General features: G+C 41.2%; 1 protein-coding gene across 2 annotated transcripts in view; it reads left to right on the top strand.

Annotated features, from left to right (window-relative positions):
• Nucleotides 1-19,320, top strand: part of tet1 (tet methylcytosine dioxygenase 1) — a 40,010-nt gene extending 20,690 nt beyond the window's left edge. For both annotated transcript variants that reach the window (XM_085296822.1, XM_085296821.1), the window contains exons 3-12: nucleotides 8,585-10,781; nucleotides 11,714-11,804; nucleotides 13,529-13,622; nucleotides 14,292-14,500; nucleotides 14,583-14,733; nucleotides 14,939-15,028; nucleotides 15,240-15,377; nucleotides 15,527-15,703; nucleotides 15,792-15,936; nucleotides 16,030-19,320. In XM_085296822.1, the coding sequence (XP_085152948.1) occupies nucleotides 8,585-10,781; nucleotides 11,714-11,804; nucleotides 13,529-13,622; nucleotides 14,292-14,500; nucleotides 14,583-14,733; nucleotides 14,939-15,028; nucleotides 15,240-15,377; nucleotides 15,527-15,703; nucleotides 15,792-15,936; nucleotides 16,030-17,048 (4,311 nt within the window). In that variant the 3' untranslated portion in view covers nucleotides 17,049-19,320. The remainder of the gene's footprint in view (nucleotides 1-8,584; nucleotides 10,782-11,713; nucleotides 11,805-13,528; nucleotides 13,623-14,291; nucleotides 14,501-14,582; nucleotides 14,734-14,938; nucleotides 15,029-15,239; nucleotides 15,378-15,526; nucleotides 15,704-15,791; nucleotides 15,937-16,029) is intronic.
• The last annotated feature ends 2,870 nt before the right edge of the window (nucleotides 19,321-22,190 follow it).

Below are 22,190 nucleotides of genomic sequence, written 5' to 3'. Positions count from 1 at the left end.
GGAGGGGCTTCCTCCGAGGACAGATAAGGTAAAGACAACCATAGTCTTCACCCTGAGTTCTTTTGTCTTACTGCAAGATAGGTCAGCTACAGTGGAGCTCATCTAGAGGTATACGCCGTTGTGTCTCTCTCTCCTCGCCACCCTGGATTTAGCTGACCAGGAGTGCTTTATTTGGACGCCTGTTTTGTTATTGTCCCTTTCACTGAGGACCTGGCCTTTTGTGTGTGAGCACTTGTCTTGTCTTTTCCAGGTGGGTTTAAGGGCTGGGACAACAAAGTTAGCAGCAAATGGATACAAGAAAGCCCTCGTCTTTCCTTTTATTGCATGCCTTTATTTAAGCCACTGTGCTGTATGAAGAGTCCGTTTGCTTCCCCTTTTCTTTCTTGCAGTGTTTTGAACAGCCATATTTCTGCACCTGCTGTTTTCTGACTGCTTAGCAGAAAAGTGGAGTGCTTGTAAGCCTTGGGTCGTAACTTGGCAGGTTTTACTTGTTTGGCTACAGTAACAGTATTATTACTGTGCGGTTTGTAGGAAAGGGTCTCGCTGTTAATGACGCCGTCTTAATCTCTATAATTTTATAGTTGATTAAGCTCGTGCTCTTTTTCACCGCTTTTCTCTTTAGGTAGTATGTTTTGTGTGTAGACGACATTATATTGAGCTCAGCGCAGACAGGAAGTACTCAATGAATGAAGGAAATTCTCACATGTTCAGAGAAACACATATAAACCACTACTTACACTCTGACTCAGGAAGGAAGCATGTGTTTTTTCAGTGTGTTAATGTCAGGGTGCTGTGAGGTGGCAGGCTTAACGGTATGATTTCTGCATACCCACAATGTGGCAAAAGAAAATCGGAGTATTCACTTTTTTGTTGTAGCAGTTCATATGATGTCTATGTATAATGTGTTTTCTGTGCATGTGTGCGTGTTTTTGTCTGTGGTCTTGCGTTACAAATAGATGCACACTACTTCAAACCTCCTTGGAGACCCAATTTGCTCTCTTTGGAGAGACAGAGACACAGGGTTGCTACGATTCATGTAGTAGTGACACTCTGTTGTCGCAGGTCTCTGAACGGGTGTTTGTGTGTTAAGAACTCACCCTTAGCCACTCTTGGATATGTTTTATTCATTCCGAAAGCTCTGACAAGCTCCGTAGTTAGTCACGGTTTGTCTAACACAAAAGAAGAAGAGTGTGTTTGCAAGTGACTAACCCGGCGATATACCCAACAAGCACAAAGACGCAGCACCAGCACATCACAGTCCGAGCTCCCTCCAGAGACCCAGTGGCTAAATGAGAACACATGACTTTGCATTCGCATCCTGCTTTTAAGCTTTTTGCTTTTACAAGGATAAATGTAAAATAATTAAAAGCAGAGGCTGCACTTTGATGTCTGCTTCGGATCATAAACAGTTGGATGCACAAACGGATGCACACGCGCACACACATGCATGCCGACGTGTGTGTCTGGTGCAGTGCTGGAAGGCAGCCAGTACTGCTTTGTCATTGAAAGCAGTTTATTGTGACATGCTGCTTATTCTTGCACTGTGCCCCATCTTCTTCACTCCTCTTTTCTTTCATTGGCCCATTTGTGCATTCAGTGCAGAGCGGTTATCTCATATTCTTGCATTGGCAGCTTTGGTGTTGCCTCAGCCTGAGCTTGAACTATCTGTTGCATCAGCGGCGTGTTTCTAGTAGTCAGACACAATCCTGACAGCCATGGGGAGTTCAGTGGACTGAGGAGTAACTGCAGCAAACCAGAGAGTGATCAGGAGTACCACATCACTGAAAAGACCTGGTGATCATTTAGCTTTCCCATGTTAATCACAAACAGCTCCGTGGTCACTGCAATTTACTCTTTGAGCTGTCAAATAACATTTAACCTGTGCTTAAAGGAGAAACTCCAGCTTCAGCAAAGTTAGAAACTGAGCCAAAGACAAAAGCTGTTCTGTGTATTTTTAGTACTGAGAATGGAAAAAATAATTGGACAAACAGGCAAGATGCAGTCAGGAGACCTTTAGGTCATTTATAAGGCCCAGTTGGAAGATGTGTGCTTGTATGCAAATCAGAAATGTAAGATTGTAAGAAAGAACTTCACACACCTAAAACTCTTGTCTTCACACTGCTGTTGCAGAAGATAGCTCAGCATCTGTATTCTCTCTGACCTCTGTGTGCCTTTTATTCTTCCAGCTATAGCTTTGGAACAATGCCTAATCTCTTATTTTTCAGTGTCTTCTTCTTTACAGATGCCACTTTATTGCATGTAAGGTGTCACTGTATGCTTTTGATGGTTGAAAACAATGTTCCCTTTTTGTTCGGGATTTCTGAGAATCTTTTAAGTGAACTGGTACCAGCTCCAGATTTAGGCTGATTCTGAGCACATTTTAAGACTTGAAGGATTGTTGTGTTTTATGAAAAGCGGTTAAAAAAAATGTCAGTATTGTGTTACCGCTCCATTAGTCGAGCAGGTTTTTTTGTAAAATAAACATAAGGTTTATGGTTCATTTTCCACAGGTATTCCTGTGCAGTCTATAAAACTCCCTTCTCCCATACATCGTTCTGTTTGTCAAGTGCAGTAAAAATAGTGCACTAATAGTGTGCCAATCTAAATCTGGTGCACGTCCAGTGGAAACGGAGGGAACAAAGAGCACATGTAGGTGATAAACACAAGTGTTTTTTGTTTGGTCTGTGGGTTCACAGGAGATCTGGTTTATATTGATGTACTGCTTAATTGAATTCTGCGATTCAATTAATCTTACCCAGCTAGTCTATCTTCCTACCAGGCCAAATCTTAAATGCCCTGAAAAGTCTACATTAATTGATTTGGTTTTAACAAATGTACCTCATAAATTCTCTTCACTTGGTGTTTTCTGTAATGACCTAAGTGATCACTGTGTTGTTGCTGTTTGCAGAAATGCTAAAATTCCAAAATGTAAGCCACGCATAGTGTGCAAAAGGAATCTTAAACAATTTAATGAACAGGCTTTTCATCATGATTTGTCATTAGTTAATTGGGAAAAAATCGGACTATTACCAGATGTAGAGCTAGCTTGGACATATTTTAAGGAAAGTTTTATGGGAATTGTTAATAAACATGCCCCCTTACGGAAAGTTAGAATTAAAGGTCGAGAAAATCCTTGGTTTTCGCAGACACTCGCAGATAGCATACACAAGCGTAATAGAGCATGGGACAAGGCGAGACAAACAGATACTTCCACTGATTGGTCTGTTTTCAAACAGCTTAGAAATAAATGTACTTCTCTTATTAAAAAGGCCAAATCTGAATACTTTTTGTCTGTCACCACTGAGAACCTCAATGATCCACAGAAATTTTGGAAAGTAATCAAGTCTTTTTCCACCAATAAAATGACTCAAACCTTTCCTAAATCTGTTGTAAAAGATTCAGTCTCAATTAATGATAAAACTGAAATTTTGAATTGTTTTAATGAACACTTTCTATCAGTGGGTTCCTTGTTTGCTTCTGCAGAAACTTTTTTAACAAATACTTGCCCAGAACTCTCTATGTTTTCTGGAGACCGTTTTAACTTTGTACCTTTTAGTGTTTATGAAGTGCATAAAGCTTTAAAGGCTTTGGATCACAGAAAACCTCCTGGTCCAGACTTGATGGAACCTTATTTTTTGAAGTTGGCAGCTGATTTTATTGCAGAACCACTCTCAATTCTATTTAATTTTTCAATTAAAACCAAAGAAATTCCAGCGGTTTGGAAATCAGCTTTCGTTTTGCCTTTATTGAAAGGTGATCCATCGGTGTTGACTAATTATAGGCCAATATCAAATTTGTGTGTTTTATCCAAAATCCTGGAATCTCTAGTTTGTGACCAGTTGAAAGAGTTTTTGTACTCTAATGATATTGTCTCCAAATTTCAGTCAGGCTTCAGGAAAAAACACAGTACTAACACTGCCACTATGAAAGTGATAAATGATATTATTGTGGCACTTGATAAGAAATTGTACTGTGCGTCACTCTTTATTGACCTCTCAAAAGCTTTTGACACTGTTGATCATGCAGTCCTAAAAAACAGACTGCTCAGCCTTGGATTGTCAGAACATGCATTAGCGTGGTTCTCAAATTATCTGAAAAATAGAACCCAGTGCATTAAACTTGAAGGTCTTTGTTCTAAATTTGTTGCTGTCCACAAGGGGGTGCCACAGGGCTCAGTTTTGGGTCCCCTTCTGTTCCTTTTATATATCAATGACTTGGGTCAAAATGTCTCAGACACAAATTTGCATTTTTATGCTGACGACACAGTTATTTACTGTTATGGATCATCTCTTGCTCAGGCCATTGAAACTTTACAGAAAGCCTTTGTTGCTTTCCAGCATTCACTTATTCAGCTAAAATTAGTTCTCAATGCTGACAAGACTAAGCTAATGTTGTTTTCCAAGTCAAAGAAGGTCCCGGAGCCTATTCCAGTGGTGTCCACCCTTGATGGAAATGTCATAGAGATAGTTCATGAATATAAATACCTTGGTGTCTGGATTGATGACTCCTTCACCTTTAAACCACATATAGAGAGACTAGTAAAGAAACTGAGACTTAAACTTCGTTTTTTCTTCCGTAATAAACAGTGCTTTTCTTTTGCAGTAAAAAAACGTCTTGTCACTGCAACCTTTTTATCTGTGTTAGATTATGGTGACATTCTGTATATGAACGCTTCTTCTTCATGTCTTCTAATGTTGGACACGATGTATCATGCTTCCTTGAGGTTTATTACCAATTGTAAATACCTGACCCATCACTGTGATTTGTACTTAAGAGTAAAATGGCCTTCTTTGGCCATTAGAAGACAGGGGCATTGGTACACTTTTATTTACAAAGCTATGCTTTGATTGCTGCCTCCTTATATTTGTACTTTGGTCACAAGGACAAATAGTGGTTCTTACTCCTTGCGCTCAAATGATCAGCTGCTGTTGTCTGTTCCCCTTGTCCGCACAGAGCTGGGTAAGAAAGCCTTTGTCCACTCTGCGCCTTTTTCATGGAACATGTTACAGAAAGACTGGAAACTAACTGAATTGTTGTCTTTAAATGTTTTTAAAACTAAACTCAAAGGCCTACAGGCTGCCTCAATAATGTGTAATTGTTTTGTGTAATTTTAACTTTGTTTGTTCGTATGTATTTGTCTTGAAATGTGCTGCCTCTTGGCCAGGACTCCCTTGAAAAAGAGGTCTTTGATCTCAACGGGACATTCCTGGTTAAATAAAGGTTAAATAAAAATAAAAAAACTGCTGCTGCTGCTTACTCTTGATCTGTCAGTGCACATCACCTGCTGTAAAACACATTAAAACCAGTTGATGTGATTTACTGTAATGGATGTTTATGCCAGGTAAACAGTCATAAAGAACATACATCCAGCTGCACTGTAGTATGTACAGCACACTCAAGTGAGTTTAACATCCTTTTGTCAGCTGAGATTTGGCACATGATACTGATTTTTTTTTTTATATATCTTTGTCACATTGAAACATTTTTCTTCCACAGCTAAAGGCTTTAGTTCTGATTTGATATGCAGCTAAAACAAAGAACAGCTTGTCTTCAGTGGATCATATGTTTATTCAAGATGTTAAAAACTAAGGATGGCTTTCATATTTTCAGTTGCCAGCTGTACAGTGCTGTGTAAAAGTTCCTACAGTTCTAATAACCTTGAAAGTCAATACTTGCTCTGACCACCTTTATTCTTCAACACAACCTGAACTCTCAAGCTTTCTTCTAACTTTTTTAAGTAGTCTACAGGAATAGTTCTCCAGGCTTCTTGAAGGATATTCAAAGCTCTTCTTTGGATATTGGCTGTCTTTTTGCCATTGTCTGCCAAGATGATCCTACTGCTACAATAATGTTGAGGTCTTGGTCAGGAGGAGGCCAATCCATGACTGATGTTTTTTTTCCATCCCAGTATGCTTTCACTACATTGACAGTGTGTTTGAGATCATTGTCATGAGGAAAAATGAAACCATTGCCAATCAGATGCTTTCAAGATTGTTGGATCAAATCTGACAGTACAAAATCCTATCAGTTTGAGCCATGAAATTACCTCCACCGTGTTTTAACCAAACCAAATATTTGGATTAATTACTCATTAAGTTGCCAGTTCTTGTGTAATTTGGCATACCTCAGCATTTTCTGTAAAGTCTGCTTTCTTAACATTGGCTTCTTGACAGCTTCCAGTTAGATTATTTCTGATGATGCCTCAATTAGCAGTAAACAGATCAGCTGATGCATCTCTCAGGTCCTGTGTCAGATCTTTGCTAAATTTATTTCCACTATCATAAGGATATGACTTTAAGATACTTCTTGTCTGCTGGACTGACTCTTGAGCATGCCAAGATATGCCCATTTTTCAGATAATATAAGGAAACTAAGGAAATGGGAACAAATGACATGTTTGTCCAACAGGCCCCCACTAACAAAATGTCTGAAAATACAATAAAATTGCTTTGGGTTTTTTGTGTGCGGTTTTTTTTTTTTTTTTCCAAAGTTGTCTGGTATGTGTAGACACAGCACCGATTGGTCCCTTGAGATAGGTGCCTTTTTATGCTTGAATTATTCACAGGGGAGTGGTTCACTAAACAAAAAACATGAACTGAAAGTGATCAGGGTACAAGGACTGGGCTAGGAAAGAATGAAAAAGACGCCCTTGTCCTAAGAAAACTGTGAAAGACCTTCAGAAAGACATGAGTACTACTGCTCAAGATGCCTTTAAAAAGTTACAATAAAGTCTGGCTCTGTGGAAGCAAAATATAAAGAAATGACTGACTTTTTCAGAGTAGGGCAGCCACAAACAATTATTTTGATAGTCGACTAATCAGATCATGCATCCATTGGACGTAAAATTTACAGCTTATTGCACCAGCAGCATCTGCTCTTATATAACTATCATTAGCTTACAGCTTTAAGTGTTTAAGTTATGTGCTAACTAAAAATAAAGACAAGATGATAGTTTATTCAATTTCAATGAAATTTGCAGATTGTTTTGGTGAAGTTGAATAAACTCCTTGCTATCTAAACATAACAGGACACCGGATTATATTCTCGAGCATCTCACACTTCTGATAATCAGCTGTCTGCTTGACGTTTATTCAGCTGTGTAAAAACTATAACTTTAATCTCAGCCAAACTGATTTACTCAGGAACAAATAAAATTATAAAAAAAACTAAACAATAACATTTTTAAGTTATCTAAGTGACTTATATATGTTTAACCTGAGTAGCGAGAGACGGCGGTGGGTTTGAAAACTATTTGCCAGGAGTCCGGTGTTCTCACGGCTCTAGTGAGCGTAGCCCCCGGCTAGCTATCGAGCTAGTGGGTAACAGACGTCTGCGAAAACGTCGGAGCGCTTTTGAAAATATGTGGTGTCTTGATAAACTGAGCAGATATTTGAGGTTTACACAGCTACATTCTCGCCTGAAAATATGTTAAACGTTTATTTTGTGACCCAGAAAGAATAATAAGAGTAATATTAAAACTAACTAGCTGCCGCCATTGTTGGAAACAGAGCTGCCCACAAGAGCTGGGCTGCACTATGAATTCTGGGACACAGCTTCTTCTTCTTCGGGGTTTAACGGCAGCTGGCATCCTTGTACATGCAGTGCTGCCATCTTCTGTTTCAGTCCGTTATTACACTCGTAAAACCTACTACTTATTCCTGCATCTTTTGTGATCTTACAAAGCTTCAAACGATGCGTCGACTATTAAATCAGTCGTCGACGATTTTGATAATCGACGTAATCGTGACTAGTTGACTAATCGTGGCAGCCCTATTTCAGAGTACTCTTTGCATGTTCTCGTAGAAAGTGCTTCCAAGCAGCATGAATACTACAGTAGCAAACACACTTTACTCAAAGCCTTAAAACGTCTCCAGATAGTATAGGTTGTGGAAATAATTATCTGTGTACTAAACAGGTTGTAGTAGAACATGTTTAATAATGTTTTTGTGGGTAATCCATACGCCACGGTTGACCTTTGTATGATCACAGTTCATGAAGGTCAGGCGGTGCCGTAGCTACTGTGTGTAAGACCCACAGTGGGTTAATCCCTCTTAACAATGCACAGGGGCTATACTGTAATGTCAGGCCAGCTGTGTGGATAATCACGTGTGCATGCACACACATGCATACCCAGGAGCACACATTCAAGCCCAGGACAAACACAACACGTACATACATGTTGCACACATACCCTCAGTGACCCACTGGAAGTAGCGCAGCTGGATGACTCCAAATGTTTACTTGTTGGCTCTTAGCTACTTATGGGTCCATTGCTCTCAACACTCCTGAGCTCTGATATTAATTTAGTCGTTATCGAAGCCTCAACTGCGAATTATCTTAGTTTAACTTTTTATTAGCTGTGTTTAGAGGTCAGATTTGGCAAGATTTGTGAAAAAGGAGATTATTTGTTTTCCCAATGCCATAATATTTTCCACAGCCTTGATAGTGGCTGCAGCAGATGCTCGTGCCACGCTGAGAGGCAATCTGCTGTGCGCTGTGCCGTGACTGTTTAGAACAAGCTGATTCCCTGTGTACTGTGAGAGCTTGAGTCACCTCTCTCTTCTTGTTTCTCTCCGTGTTTCAGGTGGTTCCAGAAAGTGGGTTGGTAAATGGCACAGGCAAAGCACAGATGGATGACACCCACATGGCAGCAGAGGAGGATGAGGGGGAGGAAGGCCACATACCTCATACACAGACTCCCCCCATTACCCACTCACTCACCCACGACCAGGTCTTGGACCAAGGTGTACGGCCAATACTTATTAAAGGAGAGCCCGGGCTGGAGCTGACCAGCACTGCACCACTTCACCAACAAGTATGCTCTTCTGTGACTTTTCAGAATGGTTCTGCTGCAAACCTGATAAAACCTAAACCTGGTGCTAATATGACCACTGTGTCTGCTTTGAAACGGACTACAATGGCATTGGAGCCTCAAAGGAATATCATAGCTGCAGTTCCTAAAGACTCTGAGAATGGACCCATGACTCCTCCAGATGACTTGGCAGTTCCACTAAAGAAGATAAAACAGGAGGAGCCATGGGTGTGGATCACTGAACAGACCACCACGCAGCTGAGTGATGAAGATGAGGTATGTGAGGACCCACTGGCTACGCTGGCAGCCGTTGTGTGTCTTTCTGTCACTGAGAGGAAGGGCCTGGAGGAGAAACTCTTCAGCTCTCGTGCTTCCATACTTCACTCCATCAAAACAGAGGCACCAGATTTGCACTTTGTGAGAAAAGAGGACTTGTATCTGAAAAGCACTCCTGTTAATCTGCAAAGCACTCCCCCACCCATTAAAAGTGAGCCTCTTCCAAGTGTCTTGTTACCAAGCGTGCAATCTTTGGCAGAGAGGAGAAACCTTAGTGTTGATCAGGCTATCGCTATTGAGGCCTTGACTCAGCTGGCAGCTATACCTCAAAGCACACCAGGGTCCATTAAAACTGAAAGTAAGTGTGAACATCCCATTTCTACTGCTGTGCCATCATCAGCCTCGAGTACAAATACAGTCCTGCAAGAAGCCAAACCCGCAGTAGCTTTTGGCTACAACAAAGTCTCTGTCATCAGCTCACCACTACACCAGATGTCAGTTATACGACCTCCTGTGGCCAGACAAGGGAATGTCATCCAGCGCTCCAACGGGTTGAGCATAAACAAGCTGCAGAGTCTCTTGGAGGCGAGTTCACACAGTGATAAAACAATCTCCAGGAGGTCAGAACAGGATTGTGGTGCTTTTGTCATTAAGTCTGAATTCAGTTATAAAACCCCCACTGATGTGAAGTTTAGTAAGGATCATGAGCGTCTGTCTATGGAGGGTGGGGTTGTTGCTAAAGTGAGTAGAAACAGAGATGAAGAGGAAGTGGCAGCTCAGCTGGCAAATTTAGCCTTCATCATCCAGTCCCAGCACAACCAGCAGTCAGAGAACAATCCTTTGAAAGGAGCGCCTGTTTCAGCTATCAAATACAACTACAAATCCCAGCAGCCCCCCAGTCAGAAAACACCTGTCAGGAAGAAAACAAAAGCTGCGCCTTCCAAGCCCAGAAAGAAGAAAACTGATGGATTAAATCAGCGCACGCCAAATAGAGAGACGCCGTACAGGAGCAGAAACCAGAAGAATCCCTTGCAGGGTAAATCAGGACTTCACCACAAGAAAAACCTATTTCTGCCTCAGGCTCAAATTGATCTGAAGAGATACTTGGCTGAGGCACAGGAGGAGAGGAAGCAATTTATCCATCAGATTAACACTCAAAATATATCTCATTTAGGGCATCAGACTCAGAACTATAGCACTCTCACAACGTTCAACCACATTTCTGGTCAAGAAAACCAGCCGTGGTCCCTTTCCAAAGGTCCACTTCACCAACATAATCCATGCAATGGTTACGCTGCAGGACCAGAAGAGTACGAAAAGCATTTGTTATCTCAGGTAGCGCAGCCCTGTGGTGGGCTGCAGCACGGTGCTGATCCTAACACCAGCCCAGCCAAATCAGCTTTTCTCAGCCCTACGTCTGGGCATCATGGTCTGGCTAATGGCTTCTCAGGGGCTCACCAGTCCCCTCCTCTAAGTCAACAAAGCTACTACAAGCTGGAGAGTTCAGGACCTGTCACTGTCCTGTCTACAACCACTGATGGGAGTCAGGGACACTCTGCGGACTCAACTCCATCCAAGAACGGCATCAACAGTTTTCTGGAGTCTCCCTCAAGTTTTCTAGATACCCCTACCAAGAACTTGCTCAACACACCTTCCAAAAAACTGGCTGATCTTCCATCCTGTCAGTGTGTGGGTGAGTTGCTTCTGTCTTCACTTCAACTTTTTAGTGCATGTGTTTCCATCACATTAAATTTGAACCACTTTGAAATTAAACAGACTAATGTACATGTTTTCCTCTGGCCTGCAGAGTTGTTTATAAAGCTGAGTAGCTGTTGCTGGTGAGATTTGCCCAGATTGGGCGATAACAGATAGAAAATATACAAATGACTGCCTTCTCTACGTCTAATGAAATTAGATTGCAGTCACACTATGGTCAAAGCATTAAAAAAGTCCATTTTAAAACTCAGCAGTAAAGTCTTTATTGTGAGTCACTCAATTTAGAACATTTTTTTAATCAACTAGACAACAAGTTGTGTGACAAATTCCTTTCTAACAGAGCATTAAAAGATGAGAGCCATCTAGTTCAATTATATTCAAGTAAAGTGAGACATCAGAATGAAAGAGGTGATATCTTCTAAACTGAGCAGCTTACACCAAAGCTTAGTATCACTGCAGGCCAGAGGGAAACATGTGTATTTGATTTTAGGGTGAGCCGTCCCTTTAGAGTTTTCTTTTTAGTGAGACTGCTGGTGTTTGACCTCAAACTGACTTTTTTCTCTCACTCTGACTCAAACATACACTCACACACACATACACTGTGTCCTAATTCAACAGCCAAATCGAGCATAAAAGGCTGCATTTCTCTGCCATATTTGGAGCAGGATTTTGAATGTTTTGTGGAGGGTTGTTGACTTATTATGATGCATTTCAAAAGACCTCCAAGGTGATGAACCCTAAACTGAAACTGAAATCCAGCTACATTTAGTTTGTATTTCAACATTAACCTGATGTTTTTATTAAAAATATCAAACAGGTTGTCTGTGTTTCTCTTTAAACGTGCCAGCAACGCATCAGTGGAATGCTATTTGAAGAAGTTGCTCCAATATTCATTGTTGTCTTTCACAGACCAGATCATTGAAAAGGAAGAGGGCCCTTACTATACTCATCTTGGGGCAGGACCCAGCGTCGCTGCAGTGAGGGAACTTATGGAGAACAGGTAGAGTGACTACAGCGGCGTTGTTTACACGCTGTGGGGTGTGTTTACTACCACAGCTTACTAGTAAACCACAGGCTTGGTGGAATGGGGCGGGATCACAACCATGCTATGTCATTAAAAGGAAGCACTGCTGAGATAGCTCAACACACACACAGCATGCTGAAACAGGAAACCCCTCTAGCTCAGACGAGGGGCCCGTAAAGCAGGATGACAGCTTGTTTAAATACAACTTGTCCATTTGACAGCTACACTTAACGTATATTTTCAGCTTGGCTGGTAAAAATGAAATAGTTTAGTCTCTGGTCTAATTAGCTCTTTTGGACACATACCACTGCTCACTGTTACATTATACGAACCTTTGTCATTCACTAAAAGACACAAAGGGTTTATTTTGAAATGCTGTGAGGTTTTTGTGTTGTCAGTTGCTCTCAGGAAGGGTTAAGCTTCCTCATGTGTAATATATAGCATATTGCCATCCATACATGCTAGATATGGGCTTTTTGAGCAGAAATACTATTGCCCAACATCCAAATACTCTAACCACATCTTGCCTTTTTTCAATCCAATGCTTGGTAGTTGGTTGCGCATTTTACTATTTTTCTTGTAAGTCGGTAAACAGCTTTTAGTTTTATTACCTCCACCTTCTGGCAGTAATAACGCATTACATCCTACCAGATTTTTGTTAGAAATGAGGGAAGATACAGCATCCCAAAAACATTAAGGGAGTACTTGTTCTCTGCAGTTTAACAACAAGTCAGTTAAACTTTAGGGATGACAGTTTGGTTCAGTTAGGAAGCATGAACCATTGTGAACCCATTTCACCTACTTCAGTGTAAATGATCATGAACGGGAGGTCTCGAGATGCACCGTTACCGTTACCCTCTCCTTATCCCTCCACACTGTTGTTTTTCTTTTTGCTTGTGTCCTTGTTATTGCTGCTACCATGAAATGGTACCTGCAGGCAGCTAAGTTTCTTCAGAATGCCGCATCCAAATGTGCTGTCACAGGAAGGTTTGCTGTGTCTCAAGAGTGAGACAGCTGGACAAGGCTGTAGAAGGGCATCAACCCAACAACAGGATCGCTGTCTGCACCTTTCTGCCAAGAAAACCAGGAGGAGCACTTCCAGAGTCCGACAAAAATCACCTCCTGGGGCTAATCATTTGCATGTTTCTGAGGAAACTGTCACAAGCAGGCTCCACAAGGGTGTCGTCAGGGCTCAACGTCCTTTAGCCGGACCCACGTTCACAGATCAGCATAGTGCAGCTTAACTGGCGTTCACCCATGAACACCAGAACTGGCAGGTCTGTCAGTGGCATCTTGTTCTCTTGGCTGATGAGAGCAGGGACATGAATTTCACATAGAGTGCATGTGACAGAAGAGAAAGAGTCTGAAGACACCGTAACAAATGCTGTGATGACGGCAACGTCAAACAACACCAGTGCGATTTGCACCAAACTAAATGCATTCATAGTGGTTTATACTTCCTAACTGAACAGAATGACCCTGAAGTTTAACTGATGTTGTCTTATTTTGTGATGAGTGGTGTATATTTTAAACAAAAAATAGTTGTATGAACTGTTACATTTTTTAAATATTATTCTAACTTTCAGAAATTATGCCGATGACTTTTATATGCTCTTTTGTGAAGAGCACAGACTCATCATTTATTGTGTGTGTGTGTGTGTGTGTGTGTGTGTGTGTGTGTGTGTGTGTGTGTGTTTTAGGTATGGTGCCAAAGGAAATGCAATAAGGGTGGAAGTTGTTGTTTACACTGGGAAAGAAGGCAGGAGCTCCCAGGGGTGTCCAATAGCTAAATGGGTATGTGGCTGGTGTCTGTGTCCTGAATGTGTCTGCTGTAAATGTAAACATTGTTGTGAGCCAGTATATTTAGTGTAAGAAATGAAAGGCAGCCTCTGATTTATGCTTTTATCACCACCATGGCAAAACCTTAGCTGCCGCCAACTGTGTAACTAAAGTTTAAACATAGCGAGCAGTCTGAGACAGCGTACTTCCGCTATGGCTGCATAAACCATGGCATGAACTTTAGAGTCTTTAGATCAAGAAGGATATGTGGATTAGTTTGTGTTTTCTTTGTCTTGAACAGCAATTTTTCATGTTTCAGTTTTATTGGTATTTGTTTAGATATGACACAGAATGTTCGTCCAGGTATTCCTGGACCCAGTACCAGACCTTAATGTGGATCAAGTCAAAAAGTTAGCCACCTCCGGTACAATTTTCACATGAATCCATCCATAACTTCTTGATAATTTCTTCTAACAACACAAACAAACAGACAAACAAAAACCATCTCCGTGTCAGAGGCATTAAATTGCAAATTTATTCACAACATTTTCTGCCTAGTCTGGTGGTATGGCAGGTCACTTATAGTGATCTATGTAGTGAGCTTAGTGTATTCGTCTGTGTTGCAATTCAAGTTTCAAATGTGACTGACGCTTGTGTATTTATAAATTAAATGTCCTCTGACAGGTGATCCGGCGTGGCAGTGAAGAGGAGAAGCTGCTGTGTTTGGTCCGCCACAGGCCAGGGCACCACTGCGACTCGGCAGTGTTGGTGATCCTCATCCTGGCCTGGGAGGGAATTCCTCGGCCGGTGGCAGATCACCTATACCAGGAGCTGACAGAGACCCTCTTTAAGTACGGCTCCCCCACCAGCCGTCGTTGTGCGCTCAACGAAGAGTGAGTACCCCTTCTTTTATTTCTCCATAACACTTCTTTTTCCCTCTTTATTTTTCATTTGTTATTTCCCGTTTCTTTACAGTCGCACATGTGCGTGCCAGGGTTTAGATCCGGACACCTGCGGAGCTTCATTTTCCTTTGGTTGCTCCTGGAGCATGTACTTCAATGGATGCAAATTTGCACGCAGCAAAGTTCCTCGGAAGTTTCGCCTGCAAGGTGACTACCGAGAGGAGGTGAGAGAGTGTGCTTTTTTAATTTACAGCAGCAAACAATGAGTGAGCAGTACAGCTTACAGCAAAATCTGAGAGAAAAATCGTCTCTTATTATTTAGGTCAAGCTAGTAGTTTTTTGAAGGTTTGCCTGCTGATGAACCATGTTGGATATTACAATAAGAGTTAGAAGTAGGTTCCTTTGAACAGTGTTAGCTTTTATTTTCAGGAGTTGAAGGTAGAAAACAACCTTCAGAGTCTTGCCACCGAGGTCGCTCCCCTCTACAAGAAACTGGCTCCTCAGGCTTTCCAAAACCAGGTATGAAACGGGAAACAACCACATTCGTCTCTGGTAATCCTTTGCTCTCCTGGGCTTGACTTAATTCAGCGGAAGTGATTTTCAGTTAATCTTTTTCCTTAAATTTCCATACAGTCTCACTCCAGGCTACTTCTGGGACCTGTTTATTCTACGGACTCTTAAGAGTTTTAAGAAATCTTTCCTTAGTGTCCTGTTTTTTCGGGTCTCACAGGTGGAATATGAGGCGGCGGGGGGTGAATGCCGGCTGGGCAAGAAGGAGGGACGTCCTTTTTCTGGGGTTACAGCTTGTGTGGATTTCTGTGCACACGCTCACAAAGACACTAGCAACATGAATAATGGCAGCACCGTGGTAAGCAAGCTTAAGAATGCGATACCATGTAATTTACTCCTACATGGTGCATCTAAATTTGAAGGTCAACAGTTTTTTGTTTGGAAGTATTAAACCGATCCTGTTTGGCTGAAAATTTAGCTTTTTGGCTTTGGGTTGGTGTTTTTTAGGTTTGCACTTTAACCAAGGAAGACAACCGTGCAGTTCGTAACATGCCAGAGGATGAGCAGCTCCACGTGCTGCCACTTTACAAGATTTCTGACACAGATGAGTTTGGTCACGCTGAGGGCCAGATGGCAAAGATCCAAAGTGGTGCTCTTCAAGTTCTGTCTTCGTTTCCTCGAGAGGTGAGTGAACCAAAAAGGATCTTGTTTTGTTGTGGGTCAGTGTGCAGTGTTAACATGCTTTAAATAATTCAATTTTGGTACATGTCAGGTTCGTCTGCTGGCAGAGCCGGTAAAATCAGCCCGTAAGATCAGACAAGAGGCTCGCCTTAAGGCTCAAGCAGAGCGACTGGAGAAGAAGCTCGGGGTGACTCCTCTCACTCCTGGAAAAGTGAAAGTTGAAAGCCCCAACAAAGGTAGTACATTCACGCCACTGGTCATTTAAGATTTATAGCTGTTTTAATAGAACCACATTAAAATATATGAATTTTCTTCCAACAAAACAAAAGCTGGATACAACAGCTCTTACAGACCTGCTAGTGTGGAAAGGTACCTACCAGAGAAGAATCAACCCTGCACTTATAACCAGATCAGCAGCTACCCCACTGTGGGTCCAGGAGTCAACCCGCAGAGGGAGGTCATCTCACCCAACACCCATGGCCTGCCTGGCCTCCAGTTTGGACAGAATGGCTCAGTTCTCAGTTACAAGACAATGAGTGATACAGTGAATGGTTATTCTCCAGCATCTGGTGACCAGTGTGCTCCGACAGAGTGTATACCTCCACGTAACACACCTGCTGACTATGATGGTGCTTTTAAAACTGAGCCCAGAGAGGTAAACTCTTCTCCTCAGCACAAACCTCTTCCCAGTGGGAGCGCTCCTCCTCCCTCTCCGTTCTCCCCCAGTCCAACGTCTGAGGGCCTCTTCAGCCGGCTCAATGGGCTCCATGGGTCTGTGGGAGATGTCATAGCAGAGGCTAGGGGTCATGGCCTCCCACCGATGTCTCCTCTCTCCTTCCCTGTACAAACTCCACCATTTGAACCAGATGAAGTGAAGCAGGAAGAGGTGTGGTCAGACAGCGAACACAACTTCCTCGACAGCGAAATAGGCGGACTCGCCGTGGCCCCGTCGCACGGCTCCATCCTAATCGAGTGCGCGCGGCGGGAGCTCCACGCCACTACTCCAGTCCTCAAGCCAAATCGCAGCCACCCCACCCGCATCTCTCTAGTCTTCTACCAGCATAAGTCTCTAAATGAGCCGGGCCACGGGATGGCTATGTGGGATGCCAAAATGGCCAAGCGGGAACGGGACAGAGAGGAGGAGGCTGAGAGATTGAGGCTGGAGGGCAGCCTTAGTAAAGTTGCTGGAGGGGTGGAGGGAGAGGAGGAAAAGGGTGAGGAGACAGAGGAGGCGAGGATTATGAATGTCCCCACACGTAAGGCATGGACTCTCCCAAGGGACGGGGTCATCACCGCGTCCCCGTATGCTCTTACCCAAGTGACGGGTCCATACAATCGCTGGTCTTAGTCAACGTGTTTTAAACCTTGACATTCACACACACACACACACACACAGAAAACTCCTACACCCTGTGCTTCTGCCTTACCTCAGACAATTTTAAACTGCTACTCTCATTTTTATTCTTTTTTTTTTTCATCGAGCTTTTCTTATACCTGTTCACTTTGCCCTTCTTCGTCTCTTCCTTCAGAGCGATGAAGAAGACCAAAGGTTGTCGGCTTTTTAACTGTGAGTTTCGGTGTCGGTTTTTATTGTAAAGAGATGGTGCTTTGAAGCATTTAAAATACATTTTTAAACTGGTTTTATATACAGAACAAACAGAAAAAAAAGATGTGATTATTTATTCTGATCATAACGATTTATATTTAATTTCTGGTGTAAGCCTGTTTACTGCAAGATTTCTACGATGACCTGCATTATGTGTTCAGATTTTATGTTGTACAGTAGAAATTTACTTTTTATTTCAGCCAGTAATTCTCTTTTCAGAAGATGAATCTCATTGGCTTTTTTTTTTTTTACATTGGTGCCATTCTCACTGTAATCTTTATTAAGCAAACTCATTACATCACATTATGTAGAAAACAAGACTAATATTCTGCATATTTTTACTACAGATTGTCACATGTAGCATTACACATTTCTTTCTGCTGCCTCTGACTTCTGTCGGCGGCTTATGAAAGAAATGTACTTCCTCGGTCTGTTGTTTGTTTATTCGTTATATCCACATCTGGATAGTTTGTCTTTTATTCACAGATATGTATGGCATATTAAAAAGCACTTTTTTTTTTTTTAAAAACCTAACTTGAAAAGGGTCCCAGTCCATAGGCCTGAATATGTATGTACAGACAGAGAAATATATGACATTTTTAGCATTAATCCTTTTTTCTTTCTTTTTTTACAGTATTTCTGCACTTAATTGCGTTTCACTCATTTGATTGAAGATGACATACATATCTAATGAAACTAAACACCTAGCGAGGAATAGTGAAATGCTACATCAGTAAAGTGCTTATCATCATTTGCACTTTACTTACGTTCAGCTTCTGGAAAAGGAATTCAGTTTTTTATAGGGAACAAGAGTGATTATAGGAATTAAAACACCTACTGTACATGATATTGGTGCTAAGAAGACCTTTTTTTTTTTCTTTCCAGAAACCACAAAGTGTCAGATATGTCAACAGATCATGCTCGGCTTTTATGTCCATACTCTTAAGTTTGAGCATAAAGCTGCATTAGCCACTGCTGAATAATCAATCTGTTTCTTTTCCCTTGTCTTTTGTTGTGAAACCACTCAAACACCAGGTCCCACTTAGCCAGCTGCCTAAGACGATTTCGGGTGCTTGACCTTTGCGAAAACTTTGTTTACAGAACGCTTTTTTACAGGGTCTAAAAAAAGGGGGGTTGGTGTCAACTCCTGATTAATCAGGATTTCTTCCTTGTTATTTTTCTGTTACCCATACAAGCAAAGCTCTTAATTTTAAGAATGACTCAAGAGATGGAGACATAATATTCACACTAAAACTGATGGCATAACATTTCCTGTAGACGCATTTGGGTCTTTTAAACACTTTGACTTCCTTTTGGTGCTAATAGGACAAGATGTCAAGGTACATGCATTGACGCAACCTGCTTATGTACTGTATAACAGTGATGGCACGGTGCTTTTTGAAACTCAGCACTCACTGATCCTGTATTTGATTCAGTTCAGTTCATTTCTTCTGGTCGTTACCGGCTGGCAACATCATGACATACCTTAATTTGTCAAGTACAAATAAAACAGCGCACTATGGGCAGATGTCCACATAGAGTTCAAATGTCTTCCACAGTTAAACCCAACTCTGCAGCAGTTATCAAAAGTCACACAAATAAAGATGAATGTAAAACTGTTTTTTAAATGAGTTCAATTTAGAAAGAATATTTTTTGAACATCACGTGATGAAATTACAGTTCTAAATGTTTCTCTCGACTTACTGTGGGGGACGGTTTTAGTCCATTTCTTTAATCAACAAAGAACTAACAACGAGCACCAGCATTAAAAAAAATGGGGAAAATTCTTAGTAGAAAATGTGTAAATATGTATGTGAACCATATTGTTTTTACTGTATTGTTACCGGTGTTTAGACAATGGGTGATCTTGCTTACTTTGAAACTGAATTACTGTACGTCGCTTAAAGTATATCCAGTTTAGACTTGAGAAGAGAATAAATTTCGCATTCCTTTTATGGATGGCTGATCTCTTTCGGGATTGTGAAATAAAGTCATATTTATATTTTGGACCCGATTATGATCTCCTCTTTTTTTTTTCTCCATCTGATTTTCCTATACTGGCTGTATGACTCACTGATCTGGTATTCCAATGAAGTCACTCAGACTTTGTCCCCTAAAGATGAAACATTACTTGTTTTTGTACACTTTGCCTCCTGAAGTAAAAACATGACGTTATTTTCTAGCTAGCTTGTAGATGTATGACAGTGATTTTCTCCTGAATAAATTAAGTGTAATGTGATTTCAGCACAACAGTGAACCTTCAGAGCACAACCGACAGTTAGATCCCTAATCTCTCGGACAAAGACACAATTTGGGGAGTTTTGTCTCTGTATAATGCCACAGTGCATTTTAGATCAAAACATTACGATTTGATGAAAGCACAAACTTGTTTAGCTTTAATTAAGGGGTTTAAGAATTAAGTTGGATTAACTGTTTAGGCTCAAAAGTAACAGGAGAAACTAACATAATTTTAAATATAAGGACAGTCTTTTCAATGTGGTGGTTGGCACCGTTTACTCACAGCAAGAACTCTCTGTGTAACTCCAGCTTTCTCCCACATTTCAAAAGCATGTATGGAGTTACCAGCTTTTAATTGATGATCCTAACTTAATTGCAGGTGTGAATGTGAATGGTTGCCTCTCTGTGTTAGCCCTACAACAGACTGGTAACTTGTCGAGGGTGTGCTCTACCTTTTGTCCTATGAAAGCTAGGATAGGCTGCAGCCTCATCACAACCTCAACTATGATTGGACGAATGCTTCTGATCCTACCATCAGAGTGTGAGCCTGTGTGTGATTCCAGAAAGGACTAAATGTGTGGAAAAATTAATTATTTTAAATTATTTTGACTGCTCAGTTGGAGTAGCAAAGAAGGGGAAAAAAGCAAAAAGACAATCCATAAACTAAAAAGTCACATATCAAGTGTGAAAAACAGCATGATTTATAAAGGCCACAGTGTTAAATCCCCGTAAGTTTTGTAAGTTGTCATTATTGTGTGAATGCGTTCACTCAGCTGACCGCATGTGACCACAGCTGCATGGTCAGGAGTCGGGAACTATGAGTGCATGATTTAACATTAGTGTGAGCTCAGGCATTTCATCCAACACGTCCCTCTTATTCATTTTACAGTACATTTGTATGATTTAGTGTCTTCTGTAGGTTGATCAAGAGATTGGCTGAAAAGATAAAAATCCAGATGCTCTAGTGGCCCAGTCAAAGTGCAGACCTCAACCTACCTGAAATGCTGTGGTGGGACCTTAAGAGCTGTGCATAAATGCATGCCTGCAAACTGCTGTCATGTCCTCCATGTTTTCTGTATCTGATAGATTCATACAGAAAATATGGTTTTTCCAGGACTCCAAAGTCAACTGGAGTACATCTGTCTCTCCAGTACATGTCACACTTTGATTGATATAGAAGTAATAGGAACAAACCCTTCACCGTAACATGTTTCATTAATATAATATACATATATATACAGCGATCAGACACATGCACTTGATCTCCCTTTTGCTGCCAAAACAGCCATGACCCTTCGAAACATGAACTCCATTAGACCCCTGAAGTTGTGCTGTGGTATCTAGCACCAACATGTTTGCAACAGATCCTTTAAGTCCCGTAAGTTGTGAGGGGCGTCGCCATGGATCGGACTCGTTTGTCCTGCACATCGCACAGATGCTTGATTAGATTGAGATCTGGGAAATTTGGAGGCCATGTCAACACCTCAAACTTGTTGTTGATGCCCACAGCCATCAGGGATAAAGCATTTTCCATGAAAGGGTGTATATGGTCTGCAACAATGCTTAGGTAGGTGGTACGTGTCAAAGTAACACCTGCATGAATGGCAGGACCCAAAGTTTTTCAGCAGTACATTGCCCAAACCATCACACTGCCTCCATAAACTCGGTCCATAAGTGCATCCTGGTGGAGGTGTTCCCCGGGTAAGTGTTGAACATGCACCCGGCCATCCATGTTATATAAAAGAAAATGTGATTCTTCAGCTACATACTCAACTCTTCTGCTCAACCCACAAATGCATTTTCTTTATAAATGGCACCATTTAAGTGGACATAAACTAGCTGTCCAATGATAAAAGATTTATTGCCAAGACGCATCATTACAACAAAGAACACACATTTCCTTACTAAAATTGAGTGCAAGTTTAATTGTTAACAATCGTTTCAAATCGCTTCAGTCACAAGTAAGTTAACTGAAGTTTCAAACTGTAAATTCACAACTTTAGTAAAGGTGAATCAGTACACACCCCTGGAGCGTTGTCTTTTTCTCACTGCATTCTCGCCTCTATGGAAGCTGGGAAAGTGGGGAAAACTCCCCCGGTCAGCATGAACAGTTAACTGTAATTAAATTAACCTCTCTTTGGGCTCATGAATAATAGTTTCAGTAGAGGCGTGGGAGGGGGGAGGCTGAGGGTAGTTTGCCAAAGAAAAAATACAGACACACAAATGTGTCCTTAACATGTGTGTAATTTAATTACACAAGACAGAACGAGATAAATTTTACAAATCTTTAATCCCTGAAACCTATTTGCTTTAATGTTGTCTTATTCTATTAGACACCACTTTATGGTTATGTATGGGAAATAAATTTACGGGAGAGGATTTATTTATTAAAACTTACTTACATACTTACTAAAAAGAATACAAACACACAAAATGTCTTTCATTTTAGTCCATTTCAATTTGGCCAAATGTCCCAGTACAATAATCATGGGAAGCCATATATTTATTAGGACTTTGGCTTCCTAAAGGTTAAATGGTTTTAATCTTAAGCTGGTTTAGGCATTCACATGAGAAATATTTTTCATATCAAGTACTATACTAGTAGTAACATTAATACAAACTAAATATTTTAAGCAATAAAAATTA

This window comes from Mchenga conophoros, linkage group LG13 (genome assembly GCF_057382185.1).
Source record: "Mchenga conophoros isolate Kocher_MC1m ecotype Shallow Benthic linkage group LG13, M_conophoros_male_GT1.1, whole genome shotgun sequence".
In the NCBI taxonomy this organism is placed as follows: domain Eukaryota; kingdom Metazoa; phylum Chordata; class Actinopteri; order Cichliformes; family Cichlidae; genus Mchenga; species Mchenga conophoros.
This window is presented reverse-complemented; position numbering and strand designations above follow the sequence as displayed.